Raw genomic sequence first — 24706 nt, 5'->3', positions numbered from 1 at the left:
TGACACTATTTAAATGTAAATTTTTATTTAATATTGTACTTTCTTTAAGAATGTATTTGATCTCAATCAGAAATATTTGATTATTAATTACTTAGATGAACAAAATATCTTCTCTTTGCAATGCATCTTTAGAAGATTATAGCCGCATACACACGTGTATGTTATACTACTATATTATATGTTATGTTATAGCCACATATGTGTATGTGGCTATAATCTTCTAAGATGCATTGCAAAAGAAGATATTCTGTTCATCTAAGTAATTAATTCACATATATATATATATATATATATATATATATATACAAATAAGAACATGTCCTGAATGACTGAGTCAACAATGCCCAGCAAAAACTACTGAAGATAAATTGATGAAAATTTGTATACATGTTCTTCTTAAGGTGTAGTGCAAACTACAGAAGAAATTTTTTGAAATTCCAAGTTTAAAGTTAAAATTGATTTTGAATTTTTTTGAAACGGCTATTTTTTTAAAAAAACAATTTCTACATTTTTCAAAATTCATCCTTGAAAGGAGTGAAGACAGATAAAAAAAATTTGAACAATGCTAGCAAATTTTCCTCATTTGTGACTATACTAAACGAGATATTCAGTAGATTGGACTTGCGAATATTCTTCAGATAAATATCTACAAACCACTTTTGGTTGTTTTTTTTAATTTCAATTTTTGTGTGAGACAGTGTACGGCACAGCGGCTTAATGACACAGCCACTGTTAATGTGTATGTACAACGAGACTAGCTGCATCTGCCTCAGATTACTTGGCTAAAAAACACAACATAAAAAAAAAAAATCTGACCTTGACGGGTAGCGCAAATAACCATATTGCAAGTGAAGCCCCAATGCAGATGCCCCAAGCAAATACAAGTACATATATTTATATATATATATATATATATATATATATATATATATGTGTTCATACACAAAATGTGTATATATTATGTGTGTATATATAATATATATATATATATGGTCTAAATTTATTGTACTAAAAAAAGTTATTTTTAATTTTTACAAATTCTGTTAAGTTTTGATCTGTTTTGTTTTTAATAATAAAAGTTGATATTTTATCATGCATTAAATACCCCCCTTATATTAACACCTTAACAAAATCTGATAAAAATTAAAAAATACAACTGCCAAAAAAATAGATTTCTTCTGGGCATGGTTTTTCAAATTCACATTTGATTTTCAAAAGAAAGGCATTCTGACCGCATTAGGGTGTGGGTGACAAATCCGCTCCCTAAAGATAGAATAATTACTAATAGATTTGCGTTTCGTCATACAACTAAATTGGTTCTGTTGTTGAGCTGCTAAAGTGAAACAAGCACATAAACAAACACACATTAAACTCCTTATTGGTCTGTCATGTAAAAATTTCAGTACAACTTCATTTCACTGGCGTACTGAAATCCGGGTCAAAATTTATTTGAAATTTTTTGCTAGCCGTAACTCGATAACAAGTATTTTTTGATATGTGTTTGTACAAATATTTTCCTTATTTCAAGTTCTAAAATTGGTTCTCAAATTATTTCCCTTTCCATCTGAATCACCCCCTGTGTATGTATGTATATATATACATATATGTATGTATATTAAAGCAGAAATTCGACTGCATGTTATTTATTCATCTCAATGCCATTCACTAAGATCTACTTTTTATATTTATACAAAAACATAAGGAAATGCCAACATTACAAGATATACGTGTATACCGAGTGGTTAGGAGAAATAACATTTGATTTTGAAATTCCAGATAAGCGGTTCGTCGAAAAACCAAACCTTATTATTATTATTGACTTTTGCACAGACTAATATTATCGACCCTTTATAAAGACATTTTTTTTTACATTTTTGGATGAAAACTACACAGAATTTTAAATATGTTATTTAAATTTACAGAGTTACTTCTGTAAACCCGCAGCACCACTGCACTGTGGAATATTATCCTTCTGTGGAGTTCTTGCGAACAATAATAGGGTCGCCTGCACGATAATCACAACATTTATGTAAATATACATAAGGAAAAAATTGATATATTCATTTTACAAATGTAACTAAGATAAAATCACAATCTGACGAGTTTATGACCCCGATGAATACCAGCGGTAAACGATCTGCTATCAGAACAGTCGATAGATAATCTGGACTCTTCCAAACACCAAACCTCTCTCTTTATACGTTTTTTTCTAAATAACTCTTGCACCCAGATCGACAAACGCATACACAAAGGACTGTATCCGTTTCAAGGAATATCCTGTGATATTCCTTGTCCTTGGTTTATGCACATAACCTCTTTCAACTAGCCATATAGCATTATCATTACAGCATGTAGGTTTGTCAGAGCGACAACGCCTACAGGACTTGACTTTCAATTCTCTTTCATCTTTTAGCACGATCACCGATTAATTTGCACTTACCGTAAACGAATTCTTTCTCAAAACCAAAAAAAAAACAGACATAAAACTTGTCCCTTTTCTACGCGCATTTTTAATCGCCTACATCGGTCCACTAATGTCACGCGTCGCTCGGATTAGTACTGAACCCTAAACGCTGTTCTTCAGGTAACGTTTTAGCGACACCTTTTAGGCGTAGTTTCATCAGTAAGTGAAATAAGTATTATCGTCTTATAATTATCTATTCTATGCGATGAAATATTATAACGGTGACAATGATAAAATTACATTTACCCTTATAATGAGACGTTCCTAACATCGGTCTTAGAAATCTACTGTTTCAAGTGTACTCCCTGGTAAATTAAAAAAACAATCAAACAAACGTTAAAAAACACGAATCAAGATAAGAATCAAATCTTCTAAATCGAAGTAAGAATCAAAATATTTTCGGCTCTTTAATTTTTCAAGATATGAATTTCAACAAAGCGTAAAATTTTAATCGAATAGTTGTAATCGGAAGTAAGTCGTGAGTGAAGTGATGCTAATTCGGTAATAAAACGATTAAGAAAATATTCAGTAATTTTTCTAGGGTTAAGGTAACAAACCGATACCAAAAAAACGCTGAGATAATTCAAAGGTAATGAAGGAAAGTAGAGCGTTTTATTTAAAACTAGTAAAAACAGTAAATAGAATCTCGGGTGAAGGACGTACACGTAATATAACTGCTTTGGGAAAAATTAAAAGTAATTAAAAATTAATAATAATTTCTAAATAAACATTACTTAAATTCTACTTTAAGTTCTACCTTTATACTTCTTACAAAGAATGCTGCCGTTTCATAAATTCTACAAAATGCAGCAAATAAATTTTATAAAGTTAAATAAATATAAGCGATTAATTTAATTAAATAAATAAGACGGAGCTTGTATTTATTTATTTCTAACGCACCGCGGTCTAATAATAAACAACAGTTCAATACCGATGTAAAAATTCATACTATATCGGCGCATAATATTAAACGACTACAAAGCTTAGACCTGAAATCAAATTTGTCAAATAGTTTGCAAAAGCTGAAGTACATTGAACACAATATTGTACAAGCACAACGCATATTAAAAAAAATATCAACTTACAGCAATACTTTCAAACAGCTTTCCGGTGGTAGTTCTTGTCAATAATTCTTCTAATTCTAAGCTTAACCTCTGTCGAAACCACAGCCTAACCTTTTCCAAATTTCGGCATTCTTGAAATAATAACTGGAACAATGCATTTAACGCTAAACTATCTTCGGATTTTCCTACAGCATCTTGCATACTAACCCTTAACTCCTGGGGGAAAAAACATTCAAATAAACAAACGATATAATAATCAATTAAAGATATTTGTATATAAATTACAAAAGGCGGTATCAGAAAGCTCGGCTTTACTCGATAAGCATTTCGACTCTTTTTTACCGTCTACCGGTTAGAAAACAAATCCTGTGAAAAGATCCAACCGAATCGAACCGAAAACTCTAGAGGTCCATGCACACATAATGATCCGGTTACAATCCGGCCAAAATCCACTCCCTCCTGAAGCTAAGCGCCCTACTTCTCAAGAGGTCAGGGGATTAACTAAGACGTGAGCTAAGCATCAAGTTAATTTTGTATCCACCGGCTTGAAAATATGCTGCGATAATTTGTTTCACCGACAGATACTAAAGAGAGGCCAAAGTTCAGTTTTCTAACGAATTAGAAAACCGCCAACTCTCTTTAAAAATCCTTCCCTACTCGTATTCCATTAAATTGCGTTTCGTGTAGAACGATGAAAGTATCAAAATCTATGACAAATTATTCTGTCAGAAGGATCAGAGAGAGCACGGAAAACTTGCATATCGACCTCCATATAAAAGTAAGGTAAACATTTTTTTAAAGTTATAACTTTAACGTTACAGTAGCTACTTCTACTGAACTCTTTAAAAGAATAGGCGATAATAAACTGATTTGCAAAGACGTACAAAAAGAAAGTTTGAAACCAGAATAAAAGAGAATTTGGCTCGTTATAAATACAAAAGACCGCAAAATTTGGAAGTAGCCCGAAAACGGTAATAAAATTAGTTTATTAGAATTAGGCTTTTTAAAACGATATACATAATAAATTAACGTTGCAGAAATTTCATCGTTAGCGCTACGATAAGGGATGAATATGGAATAGCCTTTTATAGTTTCAAATTTAATTAATTCATTCGGCGAAAGTTTCTATTTTAATAACACTAAACAGTTCTCTTCCCTTAAGTTTTGTCGATAGGAGGGGGATATCTGTTTAGCTGAAATTGTATTCTATCTTATTTTTCTCAAGATAAACTTTATCTTATTCGCGTAAACTACGCGAATTCTGTCGCGGTTGACGATCTGAGTCGCAACGGTTTAGACGATTTTAAGCTAAATTTTATACCTTCAATCGGATTAGATTAAAACAACAGTCGTTTGTAAATTTTTACTCTTATTCTAAATAAAGCGTCACAAACATTCGGGTTTTATAAGCTTTCTAAGTATCGCATATTCGCTAATTAATATTTATTATTACTTTTCATTTATTAAATTAATTAATTTTTATTTTTTATATTATTTCCTCAGACGCTAGTGACGATGACCGACTAAAAGTGCAACGGGTGTCTGGTTTTAAATAAAACCGTTTTGTAAACTATTTTCGAGTATTTTTTGTTCTCCGATTTATACAAATCGTTAATATTTCACTCATCGCTCTTTTTAAAGATTTTTCTTTATCGCGAGCATACCGTAAAAGCGGTCGTGATAAACAACTTAAAAAAAAAAACCATCCGGTTAAAGGACGATAAACACAGTTCTCGGCGCGTTAAAGTTTTATCGCGTTCGTAATGTAAGTTTTTACGCCGAATTCAAAAACGCGATCAGAATTTTTCCATCGCTCGCGGTTTGCGCGATAACATTTTTGAAGTATAGCTTTTGTAGAATTCCACATATTTTTTTAAAGGATGTAAAAGAATATTTTAAATGATTTTTAAAGACGGTGGGGTATAAAGGCGACAGCAGTCTGTATATGCAGGATTCGTTTACCGTAGATTCTGACAGGCCAGGACAGACCGGTTTTCTGAGTTTTACAATTAACACGCTGATATTGTTTAAATTTTAGCTGTGTATGCGTGCACTGTGACTTACAGTTACCGTATTGTTGTGTTTGGTTAGCGATTAAATACGCCAAAGACACGCCTATGCGAACCGGATAAATTCTGTTTCACGTGTGGGGGTTTGACATTTAAAGAACGAACAAAGTCAAAAAAATGTTACGAACTACACGTACACTATTAAGCTGGAGATCAAGGGCTCCTCACATCTGCCATTCGAACTGTGTGAAACGTCTGACAGACTGCGCTAGGGGTATCGGCACGTGAGTTTACCGATAGTGCGGCACGAACCGCAGGACCGTTATTTCCGTATTACAAAGATAAAAGCAATAAGTAGCGTATCAAAAAGTCCAAACGCGCAGTGCAGTACTCAAATTTACCGTCTGCTAAAAGACCGGTGCCTCATGATAAAGACTTATCTATACCGATACCGCATCCTCTGATACATCTAACTTTAGAAGATGAAACTGAATACGATGTAGCCGACACGAGGAGCAAGATCATCTTACTTTTCGATCCTCTTCCTGCGAATCTCATCCGATAACTCAAAGCGAATTAAACGACTTTGTTCAGGACTTACACTTCTCGAAGAAACAAGCAGGGCTTTTTGGAGCTAGGCTGAAAGGCTGGAACCTTCTCCGTACCGATACTAAAGTGTCTTTCATAATCGTCAGAAAGAGCTTCCAAATTTATATTCTGAAGAAAATAATTTAGCGTACTGTAACAGAATTTGTACTGTTACGGATGCACTTCATCACGGACATAACTCAAAAATAAAGGAGAATGTTCATCGATTTTTCCAAAACTAATTTAAAGGGTGTCCTTCTGCACGACGGCAACAATTCCTTCTGTGCCGTTAGCTTATGCGAATAACACGAAAAAACATTTGACCGTATGAAAATCCTGTTAGAAAAGATTTAGTACAAATACAGTCGGACTATTTGTAGCGATTTAAAAGTTATAAAGGTTTGCGGCTCAAGTACACAAAATTTTGTCGGTATTATACAAACGGGATAACAGGGTCAAAACAAATCGTTATATCAGGAATAGTGTACATCTAGTATCGATTAATTTTATTTTTACACGGATTTGAATACTAGATCGTGGATACCGGTGTTCTTTGACGGTTGGGTTTCAATTAACCACACATCTCAGGAATGTGCGAGAATGAACTCGCACATTCATTCTGCGGAACGAACTGAGAATGTACAAGACTACACTTCATTTACACTCGTACATATCATCCTCATTCATCCTCTGAAGAATTATCTAAACGGTAGTTACCGGAGGCTAAACAGGAAAAAGAAAGGATCGATTAATTTATAAATGATTCTTCTATCTCCACTCAGTATGAAATTAGGGCTTTTCAAATGTTTTGTTAAGGCGACCTATAAAAATGGAGCTGAAAACTACTACTACTACTTCGAAGAAACATTTCCTTCCGTTAGCGAAACTAAGATCGAGAAAGTAATTTTTGCGGTCCCGACTGAGAACCTCGATTAGAATAGAAAATATAAAGAACGGTTATGCCGAGTCAAAACGTTAGCGCGGAGGTCGTTTAAAAGCGTTGTCGAAAATCTTTTACGAAATCATAAATCCCCCGTCTACCCTGTCGCTGCAGGTGAATTTATATCGTAAACACAAAGGGGGTGATGTAATACATCCCTAAAAATTTATTTCTCGGATTCGCATCCGAATTTCTTTCTGGACAATCTTGGCACCGCCGGCGAAGAGCAAGGAGACACTTCCATCGGCGAATCGGTCGTGGAAAACGGGTACCGGTGATAGGGAGTGCAAGAATGCCGGCAGAATATAGTCGGACGCTAAACAGGGAAGTTCTCGATTTTATCCGCAAAAGGAAAACAATTACCGCATTTTAGGTAAGTTGAAGAGTGCCCGGCACGCGCGTAAAGTCTTACGTTTCTTTCAAAGTTTACCTACCTATCGCAAAAAAAAATACGGTGGGTTACGGATAAAATCTACTTATTTATTTGAATTTAGCGTAGAAACTTCTATTAGGATCACATACTCTTTCCTTGCGACAAAAAAGTTTACTTTTATTCCTCGGTATAATACGTCTATTATGCCGCTTTGATGAAATCCAATTACGTAACCGACATAGTTTCCTCTTTTTTTGGGGGCAGGCCCACCTCCCACAAAAAAATAACGAGTGAAAAACTTACAAAACCCTTACAGATTTACAAAACTTAAATATTTTATTTTTATTGGCTCCATCCTCAGCCAAAATATCCCCTCTCAAAAGCAAGCGGCAGTTTTTTGTAAAGATTGCTATCTCCACTCTAAGTAATAATAGGATATTTCATTGTATTGAATAACTGAATTTTGTGTTTTAACAAGACGACGCATCCAACTTCATAATTTCAATTAAAAAAAAAAAAACTATATGTAAAAAGCAATACTCATCGGTGCTCCACAGTGCTACACATGCGAGTTGTTTAAATGCTTAAGCGATTTGTCTGAACTATTTTCTAACACACGAACCAGATTTAATGACAACAGAATTCTTTTTCTTTCTGCAACTCTTTTTCCGTTCGCTGTTCTTAGTTGAAATTATAAAACTAAAGGCCTTAACATTATTAAAGGTGCAAAACAAATTTCCTGCCTTTGACAAAAACCGAAGTAGTATCTTTTTTATTTTAAATAGTAAAACTTTGAAACCGACTACAGGTCAAATGTTTATAAAATGATATTAAAATACCGTGTATACTAAAAGTAATTTTTAAATTTAATCTCCAACAAATTTTTGACGCGATGAAATTACACTACCAGAAAAGCAAGACAAAAAATCGGGTAATTTACATAATTTTATTTTACAGATTTCCTTTAAATATATTGAAAATCCGAGGAATAATGAATAAAATAATTAACTTTTATTGCGATAAAAATTAAATTTTTTCCCTAGAGTTTTTCATAAGAGATAACTATTCAAGGGCAAACTTTTTATTTCACGATACATATATTAAAACACTTAATTATAATAACAACAAAAAAATCTTCATATCGTAAAAAATAATAATAGAAGCGACCTTAATAGTTTTAAATAAATAACACTTACCTCAGGTAATTTAAATGACTCGAATAAAGGTTTTTCTGAAGGACCAATGTACGGCAGTTTCATAATATACAGATTAAAAATATACCACTGAACTAATAGAGTTAAAAATATACCGGTGACAAATGAAAAAACCACTAAAATAATAATTACAAAGAAATCCATGATGCGATGCTCTCTATTAATACAATACTGTAGTGACTTTTTATAACGATATAATACTTTTATTATTCAGGAAAAGGAACATGATTAAATTAAACTTTATAATACTTCTAAGTCTCATCTTCACCCGCTTTGAAACCTATTTCCTGCAACAAAGATTAAATAATAAAAACTAAAACAACTTATGTTTATATATATATATCTATATGCATACATATATATGTATATATATACGGGTGTATAACAAAGTCATCCCGGAACTTTCATAACCGATTCCGCTCGTAAAAATAATAGAAAAAGTTCAGATAAACTTATGTCCTAAAATGTTTCTTTTGCGAGTTACGGCTAGCGAAAGATTTCGCTCAGATTTCAGCTACCCTGGTGAAATGAGGTCATACTGAAATTTTTAGGATGTTAATTAAGGGGCAGAATTAGGATTTGTTATGGGATTTACCCGAGAAATCTAATAAAATAGGTCTTAGAACCTTATACGCAAGAGTTTTTGAGAAATATGGGGTGAAAACCAATAAATTAGTATAAAAAATCCTGTTTTTTTTTTTTTTTTTATATCTGATACGCAATAACTTTGTTAAACACGTAAAACATATTAAAAAAACTTGTACGGAATGTAATTCTGAACAAAACGATGTAAGATAAGTTGAATAAAACAAAGAAAAGTAAGAAAAATTCGAATTTTATTTAGAAACTACACTAGACCAAAGTACCGCTTTATAATAATGTTCAAAAATAAGCCCGCCATTTTCAACACATTTCTTGGCACTCTTCTGTACCCCTTTTTTTGCTCTTTTTAATTCAGAGTTATTCTAAGTAGCTCAGCCGCATCCGTAATGCGGACAATTAATTCCTCACGAAAACGTATTTTTATTTTGTATACGATATTTTTCATCCGTCCCCAGACGTAAAACTCTTAAGGTGTTAGATCAGGCGATCTTGGCGGGCAGGAATGCGGACCTCTACGACCGATCCGTTACTCGGCGAAATAATGACTTAAGAGAGCGGCAACGTCACAACAGAAGCGAGGAGGCGGGCCATCGTGCTGGAAGTACGCTTTGCGTCTCGGCGCTACAGGAACACCTTCAAGCAGCTGCGGCGATTCTTTTTAAAGAAAATGCAAGTAGACTTCAGCAATTAAGCGGCCGGGTAATACGAACGGTCTAAATAGACGATTGTGAAGAAGGCCGCACCGTACATTGACGCTAAATCGGTGTTGAATATTGCCTTCCACCGTTTCAACGGCGTTTTTCTTCTGCCCGTGTACGCTCGCCGCGTAAATCGTTGACGCCATCTCGGCGTCAAATTTAAACAAAACGTACTTGTACAATTATCGATTTGTATTCAACCGGTTGCAGAACTCCAAGCGAAGCTGACCGTCTCCTGGGTGTAGATTTGAACCGGCTGCTTACGGTAAGGATAAAACTTGTTTTGATTAAGACGGTTTCCTCCAAACCGTCGAATGCGAAAACTCCGATCCGCTTAAAAAGACGTCGTGTACTGTCGCCTGGACTACGCTGAACCGCACCGATAATAATTTCATCAATAACAGCGTCGTGTTGGTCCGATCGTTCGTAGGCGGTACGAATACTAGGCGCTGAACCTGTCTCCAGAAGATTGCGAAATGTCGCGCTAATTGTTTTGCGATCTGGAATCCTGCGATTCGGAAAACGTATTCCGCATTCTAGTGTAGCATTACCGTTACATACACACTCAAAATGCATACCGTATCGGCGTATGCCTCTGTCGTAAATAAGTACGGCGTTATTTCAACGGCAAACCGAACAAGTTAAAACTAAAATTCACAGAAAACCTTCGCTAACGGCAGCACAGTTCACAGTACCCGATATACTTAATGTACCTTACAGAATGATCTAAGCAATAATACAGTATAACGTTACAGCATACGGTATTACGTCTCTTGCTGTTATTCTATTGCAAACTTTTAAACGATAATTTTTTAAATAATCTATTGTATTTCTGTCATTAATAAAAGAAATATTATCTAAGTAATTTTTATTTTACAATTGTCGAGTAATTTCCAGTTTTTGCACGTTTTTTAACGACGATTTTTAACAGTAAATTCTGTTTTTACAAATTTTTCTCATCGCCAAAAAAATTTCGTTTTTGTTTTCATTACATAAGTACTCTACTTTTCTGACAAATGCAGTAACATACCGTTTCTAAATAAAATTTCTTCCAATTTTTCTAACTTTTCTTTGTTTAATTCAAATTAACTTATACCATTTTGTACAGAATTAAGTACGTCAAACATAAAAAACAGGGTTTTTTACTCCAATTTATCGGTTTTCTTCTCAGATTTCTGAAAAACCACTGCAGATACGGTTCTGGGGCGGTACGGGCTCTGCGGCTATTCGATTTTTCAGGTCAAAAACTATAAGAAATGACTAATTGCGCCCCTTAATTACGTCCTAAAAATTTTAGTACGACCTCATTTCACCAGAGTAGCTGAGATCCGAGAGAAAAACATTTACGTGAAGTTTTTCCATTATTTTCACGAGTAGAACAGGCTATGTAAGTCCAGGGAAAACTTCGTGATATATTCTGTATATACATACGTATAATACTTACGTTAGATTTGAATAAAGTTTTTAAAAATACAGCAGAAGATCTGGACTCGGCGGGACCATTCTTGATCCGAAATATAAAACTACACTTCAGATCTGTTTTTCTTTCACGACAGATTAAAGGCTGATCCTAAGTACAGCTGTAAAATATGTTATTTATGAAGCGAACGAATCTTTTTTAATTTCTATACGATGTGTTATGAAACAAATAATAGCCGGTTTCAATATTTAAACCGGGTCTGTAGCGATTATCACAAAGCTATTTCCGGTTACTCGTATTACATTACACTACTATAAAATCGCTCAAAATAGTCGAGCAACAGTCCAGATAAACGAAAAAAGTCTGAGCTACATTACTCCAAATCATCAGGCTTGCGATGCTCATAAGTACGAGCAATTTATTTTTAATATAGTTTAATAAACATACGTACGAGGGTAAGTCAAAAAATAAAGGGAAATTTTTATTTCGCTCCCGACCACACGTACGGCGCCAACGATTGTTCTGCCATAACTCATAACCTCTACCGATTGTTCGTTGAAAGTACCGTTTCACCGTTAGCAATTTGCGATTGTATTTAAAATGAGCGCTCCTTTGTCTCGTTGCACCGAGGAAGAAATGCGAGCGGCGATACGTTTCCTCAGTTCAGAAGGGATGAATCCGGCAAAAATTATTCGTCGAATGCAGCAGCAACACGGAAAGAGTTGTTTGAGCGGGAGCAAAATCTACGAATGGATCGATCGATTTAAAACGGTAGGATTATCTCCGCAATGAACGGCGGCAAGGTAGGCCGTCCAATTCAAAGACTAACGACAATATTAAAGCGGTTAAACAAATGATTCTCGGTAATCGACGAATCGCAGTCGATGACATTGCCAAGCGAGTCGCTACATATGAACGAAATGAAAAAATCAATTAAATTCACTATTTACATTCGCCGTAATTTTAAAAAGGATGTTCTAAACGAGCGCCCTACGTAGTGTCGGACTTTCGCGCTCGACAGATCACACTGAGAATCACGTGACGCAAAACGTCGTCATCGATGCCGTCGATTTCTTGTCGAAGTTAGCCTTCGGTTCATCTATATCGCTGGAATCCGATTCGAAATCTCTAGCCTTCGAAATAACGCGAAGGAAAAACCTAGAATACACAGATCTGAGGAACGCGAAGACCGCTCTCTCCGCTGACAGTTCGTTCTTCTGTAAAAGCCGCATTGACGCGTGCTATTGAATCGTTTGGGGTCCATCATACACGTCGCTCCGTTTTGTTCGACGGAAGATGCCGTACTCTTTTTCACCATCTATCAACCGAGCGTAGAATTCTTCGAAAATTGTACGGTACACTTTTGTACAGACAGTCCGGTAAAAAGATATATCGGCTCCGATGTACGATTAGCAGAAACGGCACGCCGTGCAACGGTTTTCTCATCGTGATGCGGGCGCTCAAATGTACGGTGAGGATTTTCAGTCGCCTATTTGTCGGCATGTTGAAATTTATAATTTTTTTCGCGAATATTTGACGTTTTTCTTGAAAGGATCTAGAACGCGCACGGTTTGCGTTACAACAACTTTTTCCTCGATCGAAACTACACTGAACCGAAACGCGAACAGATTACGACCGATAAAAGACGAGAGCGATAACAAATACGACAGTTAGCGGTGCTATTAGTAGCAGCTTTAAAGGTGACAATCAAATAACTGCAGTTCGATCCGGCTCGATTCGGTTTTAAGTCGCTTATCCTGTATTTTTATAATTTAACGAGTCCGTAGTTTTGCAGTCTTCAAAGATTTTAAACGTCACGCTAGTTTTAAGTTTATAGAATATTTACGGCTACAAAAGCACAGGGAGATGCGTCCTGGGAGGGTAGACTAACAATACGGAAAAGCTTTTTCAGAAAAACGATAAAAGTTACGGATAAAATTTTTATTTAATTACATTTCAGTTCCGAACATCTTTAAAATTGTGCGAGTCAAAAACCGCTTAAAGACTATCTACTCGAATAATTTTTCGTACAGTACGAAAACTATTTTAAACGTATAAAAATGTTAAAATTAAAGCGATTAAATAATAAAGTACATCGCGTATAAATTATTGTCGAACCAAATATATGAAACGTACAAATCTCAGTAGTCATAATGAAGTGTATTATTTTAGTCGGTGGAGAAACTATTTTTCTCCCCTGCCTCGCACGCCTCCTATTTTGCATTATTTCAATCAATCGTTTACAGCGAGGTGAAACTTTTCCTTCGGCCTTCGATCTTCGGATAAAAATACAAAAGAAATTTTATAATTAATTTTTAAGAAATTATCCTTCAAATCTTCTGTTTTGTTATATATTTGCGTTCTTCAAAATCAATAATAATTAGAGAAAAAAACTATCTTCTCCGTACACGTAAATATAAGAAAGACATACTATTCCTTAGACTCTACCTACTATAAAATGCGAGCTGTAGAAGCACAGATAATCGAAATAAATAGAAACTCCCGCGATCGTTAAAACAATTTAGATAATTTGGCAGCAAGTTTTTCCATTCGTTTAACTCTGATTTACGCAACGCGTTTTAAATCGGCAAGATTAATTGCACATAAGTCGGGTTTTAACTCCGGTTAACTGTAAATGGAACAATTTTCACGTTTCTACCGATCGTCGGTCTTACAGATGTATTCTTTTAATAGGCGATTAAAAGAGAAAACGTTTATGGAAAATCTGTCTGTGATAGTTACGAGTAAATTATTCTCAAAAGAAATGTTTTTAATTTTAAATAACTTAAAAAAATGAAGGCATTCTCTATTCGATCAGAATATAGTTTTTTATGCGGCGTTCGAGCCTGAAGTTTTGAAAATCATCTTTCATTTACCCTGTTGTAGTTATGTCGCTGCTGCAGCACGGCGTAGCTGTAAAGGGAGAGTATAGCGATCGGTTAAAATTTTGAGTATCAGGGATTTTTGGAAACGTCTACGATTGAGGAGTTGCTTAGTCTAAAAATTAAATTAAAAAATTATAGAAATTTGTATATGTATGTACAAATGTAGCCGTTTTATCTGTATTTTAAGACACTCTTAATCCAAAAAAATATATAAAAACGTTACGTACGTGTACGTATCCGCTTGTATTCTTATTCTGAATATTTCCGGACCGGATCGACATAAATTCTTCGAAAACGGCTCAAAATATTCATATATTTGGGACATTGATGGCATTTAATTTTGGACAATATTAAAAACGGTTGAGGGGATAGTTTACGCCGTTTTCGATTTTTGACTTTTTGTATAGCGGTCGTAGAAAATCGGGCTTTAGAACGACCAAAGTAATTATTAAATTAATTAAAATTCCAAAATTTTAACTCGATCGGATGCAGGTCCCTGTCTCCGTCTCGTTCCTGTCTCGGATGTTCCCTGTCTCCGTTACTTTTTAATCTTTACATGGAAGTAGCAGTTAATGATGTTAAAGAACAATTTAGATTCGGAGTAACAGTACAAGGTGAAAAGATAAAGATGCTACGATTTGCCGATGATATAGTAATTCTAGCCGAGAGTAAAAAGGATTTAGAAGAAACAATGAACGGCGTAGATGAAGTCCTACGCAAGAACTATCGCGTGAAAATAAACAAGAACAAAACAAAAGAAATGAAATGTAGTAGAAATAACAAAGATGGACCGCTGAATGTGAAAATAGGAGGAGAAAAGATTATGGAGGTAGAAGAATTTTGTTATTTGGGAAGTAGAATTACTAAAGATGGACGAAGCAGGAGCGATATAAAATGCCGAATAGCACAAGCTAAACGAGCCTTCGGTAAGAAATATAATTTGTTTACATCAAAAATTAATTTAAATGTCAGGAAAAGATTTTTGAAAGTGTATGTTTGGAGCGTCGCTTTATATGGAAGTGAAACTTGGACGATCGGAGTATCTGAGAAGAAAAGGTTAGAAGCTTTTGAAATGCGGTGCTATAGGAGAATGTTAAAAATCAGACGGGTGGATAAAGTGACAAATGAAAGGTATTGCGGCAAATAGATGAAGAAAGAAGCGTTTGGAAAAATATAGTTAAAAGAAGAGACCGACTTATAGGCCACATACTAAGGCATCCTGGAATAGTCGCTTTAATATTGGAAGGACAGACAGAAGGAAAAAATTGTGTAGGCAGGCCACGTTTGGAATATGTAAAACAAATTGTTAGGGATGTAGGATGTAGAGGGTATACTGAAATGAAACGACTAGCACTAGATAGGGAATCTTGCAGAGCTGCATCAAACCAGTCAAATGACTGAAAACAAAAAAAAAACGGATGCTGGATTAGAGGGACATTCAACGTCACTTTCAAACGGTGTTTACTGCACGTCTCGAAAACCCGCAGGCCAAAAAGTTGAAACTTCATACCATCCCAGATTTTGACTGATTTTCAACCCCGTCGGAGAACGGAGGATCACGGTACCCTTGTATTTTTACTTACTAGACTAAAATTTTTTTTAACCTTCTTGAATAACATCGCAAAGAATCGAACGAAAATAATTAATGCGATAAATAAACTTTTAAATCCCAAAAACAGGGAGATCGTACTTAAAATTAAAATATCAATCTTCAAAACTTAAATTTTCAAGATTGAAAATCCAACTGTATTAATGGAGACGCCACGGAAACGTTTTTAAAAAGGGAGTCCCGTGGCACTCGACATAATTTTTTTTATATCGCTTTTTTTAATACGAGTAATTTCTGATACTTTATCGGTATGTTAGCTGTTATTAAAAATGTTACAAAAGGTAGCTGTCAAGCAACAGAGTCGAATAGGACCCAAAGTTTTTACTGAACATTTTGAAATATGTTTGCAATTATTAGGTTAAATCTCCTTCCTGTATCCGGTAATAATATTTTCACTATTACTATTAATAACGATGACGATTATATTTATATTTATTCGTAACTTACATTTAAAAATAATATTCGCAATAATTATGTTCGTTTATATATTTTTTATTTTATTAATTTTATTAAATTACACGTTATATATTACTACAACAACCAATATTTACTCATTACTGATGAAATGCGATAAAATTAATTGTCAACTGCTTTTTCAATGGAGTTTCCAGTATCAGTGTCGTCAGCGTTAAATGACCTACCTTAAAAAGATAGGGAAATCCTTACATTTAAGCGTACGTGCGATTTAACTATATATCCGATCTACGTCGCATTTATTCGTTTAATATTTTGCTTTTATCAAATTTAATATATAAATCGCATATTAATCGAACAAGTTCTTCGTTTTACACGCTATGTGAACGATTTCAATCGTTTTTTTTCTATGCCGATTTGCAAAAGTTTTATAAAAAATTTTTCCGATCTCGTGGAAACAAACCGCATACAAATACGTTAACAGCTGCTGCTGTTTTGCATGCTTACAAACACGCGCCGCGCGAACACACACACGCACAAACCGAAATCTCAACGCGCTTAAACTACATAAAATTTACCTTAAAATTTAAACTACATAAAAGCTTTTCATAATTTTTTTATAAGTAAACAAACAATAAAGTTATTATCGCCCGATCGAAACAGAGAGAAAGAATCCTGGAAAAAGTATAAATAAATTTTGTTAAGCGACTCGTTTAGGAAAGATGGCGAAATAAATTACGGTACAAAATCTTTAAACGTACAAAGAAATCGTAAAGGGATGTAAAAAATAGTAAAATCAGAACGAGGTGTATAAAAAACATCTATAAACGACAAAAGAAGAGAACATTTTTTTAAAAATTAAAAAGTAATAAATAGTATTTGATAAATGAATACGACAAATACTCGTATAATAAACCGTTTTTTTCTTTTTCTTCTTTGTTAACCGGAAGAAACCAACCGACAGTTCTTTGAAAAGAATACCGTGATTTTCTATCAAAAATTCGCAACCCACGACTTAGACCCTTCGCCTTGATACTCTCGACACTCGGGTAGAGGTCTTGGGCGTAGAAACGATTAACTTTTTAGATCTCCTTTCTTCAATAAGCGACGGGTTCGGTTCGGTCCGGTCCTTTGTTAAGTTGATGTTACCGCTCTTAGAGCCTCGACTCGCTCGGTCAAACCTTGTACGATAGGTTTTGCCTTTACGCCGGAGAAGAATCCGACAAAATTTTACTCGCTTGATACCTCCTCCGCGTCGGAGATATCGGGGCGGATAGCTTAAAATTAGGGAGCCGTCTTTTTCTATTACCGATGGATAGCTGCAAACTAAAATTTCTATTCGATTTGGATTTTTAATATTCCTATTTAAAGAAACTGCAGTCTTCGGACCGAGGATTACAGTCGACTTTTTTTCTGCACAGGCTGCACTTTCACGATACAGTTTTCCACTACTAGCCCGTTTCTGCTCTTTGTCACGTAATGTAAACGATTAAAACAACGTGTCGGTTCGAGATACGAGGTCTAAAACACCGTTAGGTATCCGACAGGGAAGAAACGGCATATCGGAGATTATTTTTCACGGCGATAGTTCTCGGCCTTTCTACGAATAAGATACGGTTAAGAACAAATCGTAAATCCATCCGTTTTTTCGCCAACTCTACCCGAAATCCGATCGAACGTTTCGATTCGTAACGACCTGTACCGTGCGTACAGCGAAGGTTCGTTCGATTTAAGCGTTCCGATTATTGTAGTCGTATTACTAGTATTCACCGCTTTCAACGAACCGTGTTCGTACGTTAAATCGACAAATAAGGAAAAGAGTGGCGATTACCGAAGATATCCGTAACGCGACCCTCTCGAATTTCTTCCGTCAGAGGACAAGTTTTGCTGTAATATTGATATCGACAAAACCGGCCGTTTAAGCGCTATAAACTACGAGGGAGAGGATTACAGAGAGGAAAATCTAAAGGGACATTTTCTTCCGAGATACCGATTTCGCTGCAGAAGGAATCGGTAACTACACCAAGTACCTCATCGGTGCAGCTTTTATAATCCGAATAATTTCGACTCGGGTTTTATTCTTTCCTGAATTTATTCGTCTACAATAAAAAACTATTTGCAAACTTTTGTTTTTAATAAAGGAAAGTGTATCGGATTTTTTGTCGGTTTTTCGATGTCGTTTGATTATAAAAGGATCGCTTTGTTCGTATCGATTTTTAACGATCCGTTGCAACAATCTCATCGAGGAGTAATAAGATCGGCACGCTACTCCACGGAACAGGGGTAAAAAAAGTCCCCTTCAGAGGTTTAAGAGCTGTCATTAACAAGAAGGTACATAAAACAGTCGTTAATAACTTAACGTCAGCGACATGTTTTCGTTCTCGTTGTCGCTAACGACTCGTAACGCCGACATCGACGTGTAAGTAGAGAAATAAAGCCGACGTGGAATTTTATAATCGAGCGGAGAGTATCGAGTAAATCGATTCCGTATTCGTTTTTAGACGAACGGACGGCTAAGTAAAACCTTCCGACGGTCCAACGGGTTCATTCAAGCCCGGATGTTAACCGCTTTTAAACGCAGCGAGCAATAATTTATTCTTGAACGTAATTCGACGATATTTTATTTCAGTAATAATTATTAATATTAAGTATCGACTTAAAACATTTATTCGTACTACTACTCCGATATAATTTCACGATCGTTCGAACATAAGCCGGTAATTAAGATTTTAATCGGTACATAGATAACGATGCGCGCTATACGGAAGGTAATGCTAATCCGATCGGGATTAATCGCATTTGGAGGAACGCTGAGGCGATTCCTTTTCTGTATCGGTCGTGTATCATACCTGCTTGTTCCTGAAGCGATCTATATAATGTAAGATTTTATACCTGCTCGATTAAAAATATCGATTTATTCGATTTTACTTTACTCCATTATTAATAACATAAAATTAAAAATGTTAAAAGAAGAATTTTTGATACGATCGCAAACTTTGTACTCGTACGTTTTAGCCGTGTATAATCCCACCGCATGTTTCTCTCTCTAACTCGTCCGGTTTCATTTTACGGCATTTACAGTTCAGTAAAAATCACTTTTTAACGCTTTGGATGCGATTTGCGCGAGGCAGTAGAATAAATGTATATCTCGCGTAACAAAAATTTCCAGATATAGCGGCAAGTAATAGCATTTCAGAGAAATAAACAATTTTTACCGTTGTTTTAATTAGTATTTCAGTCTTACGGCAAAAACATAGATTACACCGACGAATCGTTTTATCGTAAGGAACAAACGAAACCGTACAATACGAGTACATCCTTTTACTTCGGTGAATAAATTTCGTGTCTTTATCTTCAGAATAGAAAAATCGACAATCGCAGAAAACGTTTTTCCATCGAGTTATATACGTTCTCGTTCCGCATTGACAAGTAGATGATACATATTAAGTTTTTGTTTTGTTTTCAGAGTCGTTTCGGAGACCTACTGAGTTTTTAATTATTTACTTTCTAAAAGAAAGTAACTTATACGACATAATAACCGTCACTATTACGATTTACAATCGTAAATTTTACTTTTTGTATCGGATTACTTTACGTAAAATCTACGTAAATGTTTCATCGGTATGCGATTACAATAAACATGTCTTTTCTTAAATTACATTTTAAAACGATAAAGAAACAATTAACTAAATCGAGCGCACGATTCTCTAAAATGGTAATTAATGAAATAAAATAAATAAATGCGCGTACGATTCACCACAATTTTAAATTAACAGATCCGTATGCCGGAACAGAAGAAAATCTTACACGCGATTTGAAAGCTCATTTTACATTTTAAACTGAAGCGCTCTACAAAGTACTTTTATATGATGTTCACACATCGCGACAATCGTTTCCGAAAGAAAACGTTTTGATATTCTTAAGATCACAATTTTTTAAGATGAAAATTATAGTAACGAGTACCCCCAGGGGGTTTTAAATAACAGGGTCGTTCGGATGTGAAATCGAGTAATGATTTCTTCTTTATTTTTTAGAGTTCAGTGAACCGATAGTTTCTTATTATTCTTAATCCGATTAACGAACGAATCGTTCTTTATTTCTTTAGCCTTGAACGATTCATAAAACGAGTAACATGTATCGTCTTAGTTAAAATCCTGTAAGTCGATTTGTTTAAAACTTTTATTCCGCGTATCAAATCTTTACCGATAAGAATTTATAAGGGGCGCGAACTCGAAAATAATAAAACAGTCTGTTTTTTTTATTTAAATAAATTACCTTCAAATATTTTGTTCGCTTCGTTATTTACGCGACCGGCATTTCTGTACGATTCATCAGTAAGCGGGTAAAAATGTACGGTATAATTGCACAACGGTAACGTAAATTAATCGTCTAACCTCAATAATTAAACCGACAAAAAACTTATTCTACGCACTTAAACGGTAAAATCTCACTCGATCTTCATTTCTTAGAACTCAGAAAGAAAATCCATCTGCCATTGTTGCATTATTTTTCGATAGAATTTAGTAAGAATCACTCCTATAAATTCAGAAAGAGATTCAGGGCTGCCGTTCAACTCTGTAATTAATATATGTATATGTACATACTAATACTCTTAAGAAAAATGCCGACTGAAAAAAATGATTTCCATCATTCTGTATGATATCTAATTATCTGAAAAATTGTATACGGCTCGTGAAAGCGAGGAAATAATCGTTGGATTCTGATAAAATTTTCTCTATGCAAGGAAATTTATCGCTTTCTCATCTTATGTTTGCTCGAGGAAAACTACTTTTGACTAACAGCTCGGTAGTCGTTTTATACCTAGCAGTAAATCAAGCGTGTCATTAAATCGGAGAGCGGTTACACGATTAGCTGCTCGTAAGCAATCTTTAAAGAAAATTAGATCGATTCGGTTAAGTTTCTTAAATCAAGTTTCACTGAAGTCAATTTATATTTATTATTATTGACCTCCATAGATTACATTTTTTTTTTTTGTCTTCAGTCATTTGACTGGTTTGATGCAGCTCTCCAAGATTCCCTATCTAGTGCTAGTCGTTTCATTTCAGTATACCCTCTACATCCTACATCCCTAACAATTTGTTTTACATATTCCAAACGTGGCCTGCCTACACAATCTTTTCCTTCTACCTGTCCTTCCAATATTAAAGCGACTATTCCAGGATGCCTTAGTATGTGGCCTATAAGTCTGTCTCTTCTTTTAACTATATTTTTCCAAATGCTTCTTTCTTCATCTATTTGCCGCAATACCTCTTCATTTGTCACTTTATCCACCCATCTGATTATTAACATTCTCCTATAGATTACATAGCGTACTGAATTTAAGACGACAAATAATTTTTTTTTTCCAAAGAATTCAACAAGTTATTCTGTATGTTACATAATATGTATTATATGTAAATTATTTTATATATAATTTTCTACTTTAAAATTATCTTCTGCAAACATTTTTACTAGGTTTATTCTCTTAACAGAGAGTCCTGTTTTATGATAACCGATTAGATATTATAATTATATACAATATATTTGATTATATGGACAAGATTATATTATAATAAGTTAAAAGAGACCAGTAAATTGTTAACTTTTATACTTTTTCTACAGTGATATCTTTAATAAACATATTTATTATCCGATGACCAAAACTTTGAGATAAAACCAAATTTGTTTACTTCTGCTACATTATAGAAAAAAATGTATTTTAAACCGTATAAGTTTAACCGAACGCAGACTTCATAATATTTCATTTTTATAGTGTGTTAATAATAAACATACCTCTATCGAAGAAATTTTTTACAACCGTATTTAAAAGGTGAAAATGTTTCTGGAAAGGAATAAAAGCCACAAACTTTATTAAGAGATGATGGAACATTCATCTTGAGGGTTATAACAGAAAATACATACTCTATTATTCTTTTCCCTGACGGTATAAACTCGTGTTTTCTCCTGCTATAAAATTAATCGATACAAAAAGTTTTATCGATTTATGATAATCCTTAGAGCATTCAGGTATTTTTCTAATTAAATCTTTACACTATAATTGATAATACTGATAATTTTTGTTAAGCGTGATCAATAAATAACGAGAAATATATTTTTATTAAAGGACAGCACAAATTGCATCCAAGACCTCGAAAAGACAGATTATAAAATTTCCACACGGCTTAAACAAGCTGAGCATCAAGACTTTTTTTTTCACTGAAAGTTGTTGCTCCAAAGCCAGGCTTCATCTGCAGCTGTTAACAGAGTAAATCTGTGATGTAAATCAACATAATAAGAATGCCTCAAGAGAATGTAATGACTAAAACCAGAAAGAGTATCGAAACGGAAATAAAATTAGTTAGTTTCACGCCGTTAATATTTAAATAATATGTTGACAGAATTTACGGTATACAGAATTTATCCTTTCTCAAGCTCCATGCCTGCATGAATTTTCAGTGAGCAGCAAATTTTTATGCAAAAACAAAAAATTGTTGTTTGGATGTTTAAAAAAGATTTTTATCTTCTTTTCTGAAAACAATCTCAGGTCGGCTTAGAAATGTAAACGGTAAGCAACGCGATCTTAAAGAACTATTTTCAGTTACGTTTAAGATTATTCCCCCTTATTGATAAGAATCTAATAGTTTTGTGTAATCAAGTAAACCAGCCACAATTTCTGCTGGACCCCTGGGCTTCTATTTTACAATTATGAATACAATTTTCAGCTCCTTTTCGTTTCTCCCCACCCTGCAAAAGTTTGCCAGTTTTTCACCAGGAAATAACTCAAAACAGCAAGAAAATTGATATTAACAACAACCAGATTGGAGATATAACCCAGTAATCCGATATAAGCATTTATATTTATTTATTTTATAAATATAATCTACCAAACTTAACCTACGCCTAGCTAACCTTGACTAATTACAGTAATGTTTTGAGTATTTAAATAATAAAATCAGTAATTATTACAATTATTTATTATTTAAATAATCAAAACATTACTGTTAATAAGTAGAAGTTTGCAAGCAAAGCGAGCGTAGGTTAAGTTTAGTTAATTATATTTATAATTTATATCTATAATTATAAGCAATGATGCTTATATTTTTAATATGTAAAATATGTTAAAATAGATAATGTTTAAAATTACCGGTATAAACAGCATGTTAAGTATGTTTTCCCTTATGTATGCTAAGTAGTTTTGATATATCAGGTTATTTCTGTAACCTGGTTATTGTTAATATCAAATTTCCTGCTGTTTTGAGTTATTTCCAGGTGAAAACTTGCAGACATTTGGAGGGAAGAAACAAAAAAGTACCTGATTTTCAACCGTAATGAAATTTATAATATGCAACAGATCGCTGACAAAAAAGAATAAAAATGCGCCTGACCTATAATGCGACAAATTATTTTAGATTTTATGAGTTCATTCCCTACTAGATAAATGAGGTAACAGATAAATTAACCCTCACATAAAATACAACTAGCCAAACATGGTTCTTTTAAGATAATAAAAAGGAGTTAGATCTAAGTGAATCTAACTGTAAAATATTATATGAAATGTGTATTAAGTCTAATAAAGGGGCTTAATACTATATAACAAAAACCTGAGTTCAACAACTTTTTGCTAGTTATTTATAATAATAACTGAAAAACTGTATCACAAAAATAAATACTGGATTTGAACATCTACACTTTTAGATAAAATTAAAATATCATAAATTAGTTTTTTAAAATACTAATTTCATAACGGCATTCAAAACAATAAAACTGAAGTTTTAATACTACAAAGGAAGTTTTAATACTAAAAAACTATGTAATATTTTAAATTTGAATATACGATACCAAAAATAAATGGAAACTCTTCATAATACAAAACAATATTTCATTAAAACCTAAAGAATTAATTTAAAAAATACAAAAAAAATTAAATTAGGATTTTACAATCCATTGTTCATATAGTCAAACTAGTTAAAAAACCGTCAATATGTTTTTACAAATGTAAACCAAATCTAACGATTTTTGTCACATAAACAATATTTACAAACATACTTTTATCAATTTAACTGTATGAAAGCGCTTTACGGTACCTAAATTAACAAACATAAAATAACGGTAATCTACAAAAATAACGACCAGACTGAATGAAATAAAGTTCAAAACATAAATTCCTTAATATAAAATATGCATTTAAGTTGCTGTTCTGCTAATCGTAAATTTAAATAATACATCGGGTTACCTGAGTCTCACGATCTCCCTCAAGAACAAATTCCATATTGATGATACAAACTTTATTGAATAAAAACAACATTACATAACGAATATAATTAATAAATAGGTTAAAATCTTTAATCGTTCAATAAATATAAAGTAATTAAAAATTGAAAAACTAACTAAAGCGTACATAACATATTGACAGCCCACAACTCAT

General features: G+C 33.8%; 1 protein-coding gene across 4 annotated transcripts in view; it reads right to left on the bottom strand.

The window, feature by feature from the left end:
- Positions 1-24706, bottom strand: part of Pdzd8 (PDZ domain containing 8) — a 158100-nt gene extending 133394 nt beyond the window's left edge. For all 4 annotated transcript variants that reach the window (XM_075370139.1, XM_075370140.1, XM_075370141.1 and 1 more), the window contains exons 1-3: positions 24515-24706; positions 8635-8939; positions 3550-3744 (exon numbers count right to left, since the gene is read on the bottom strand). In XM_075370139.1, the coding sequence (XP_075226254.1) occupies positions 3550-3744; positions 8635-8796 (357 nt within the window). In that variant the 5' untranslated portion in view covers positions 8797-8939; positions 24515-24706. The remainder of the gene's footprint in view (positions 1-3549; positions 3745-8634; positions 8940-24514) is intronic.

Source organism: Lycorma delicatula, chromosome 7 (genome assembly GCF_047948215.1).
Source record: "Lycorma delicatula isolate Av1 chromosome 7, ASM4794821v1, whole genome shotgun sequence".
Lineage (NCBI taxonomy): Eukaryota > Metazoa > Arthropoda > Insecta > Hemiptera > Fulgoridae > Lycorma > Lycorma delicatula.
This window is presented reverse-complemented; position numbering and strand designations above follow the sequence as displayed.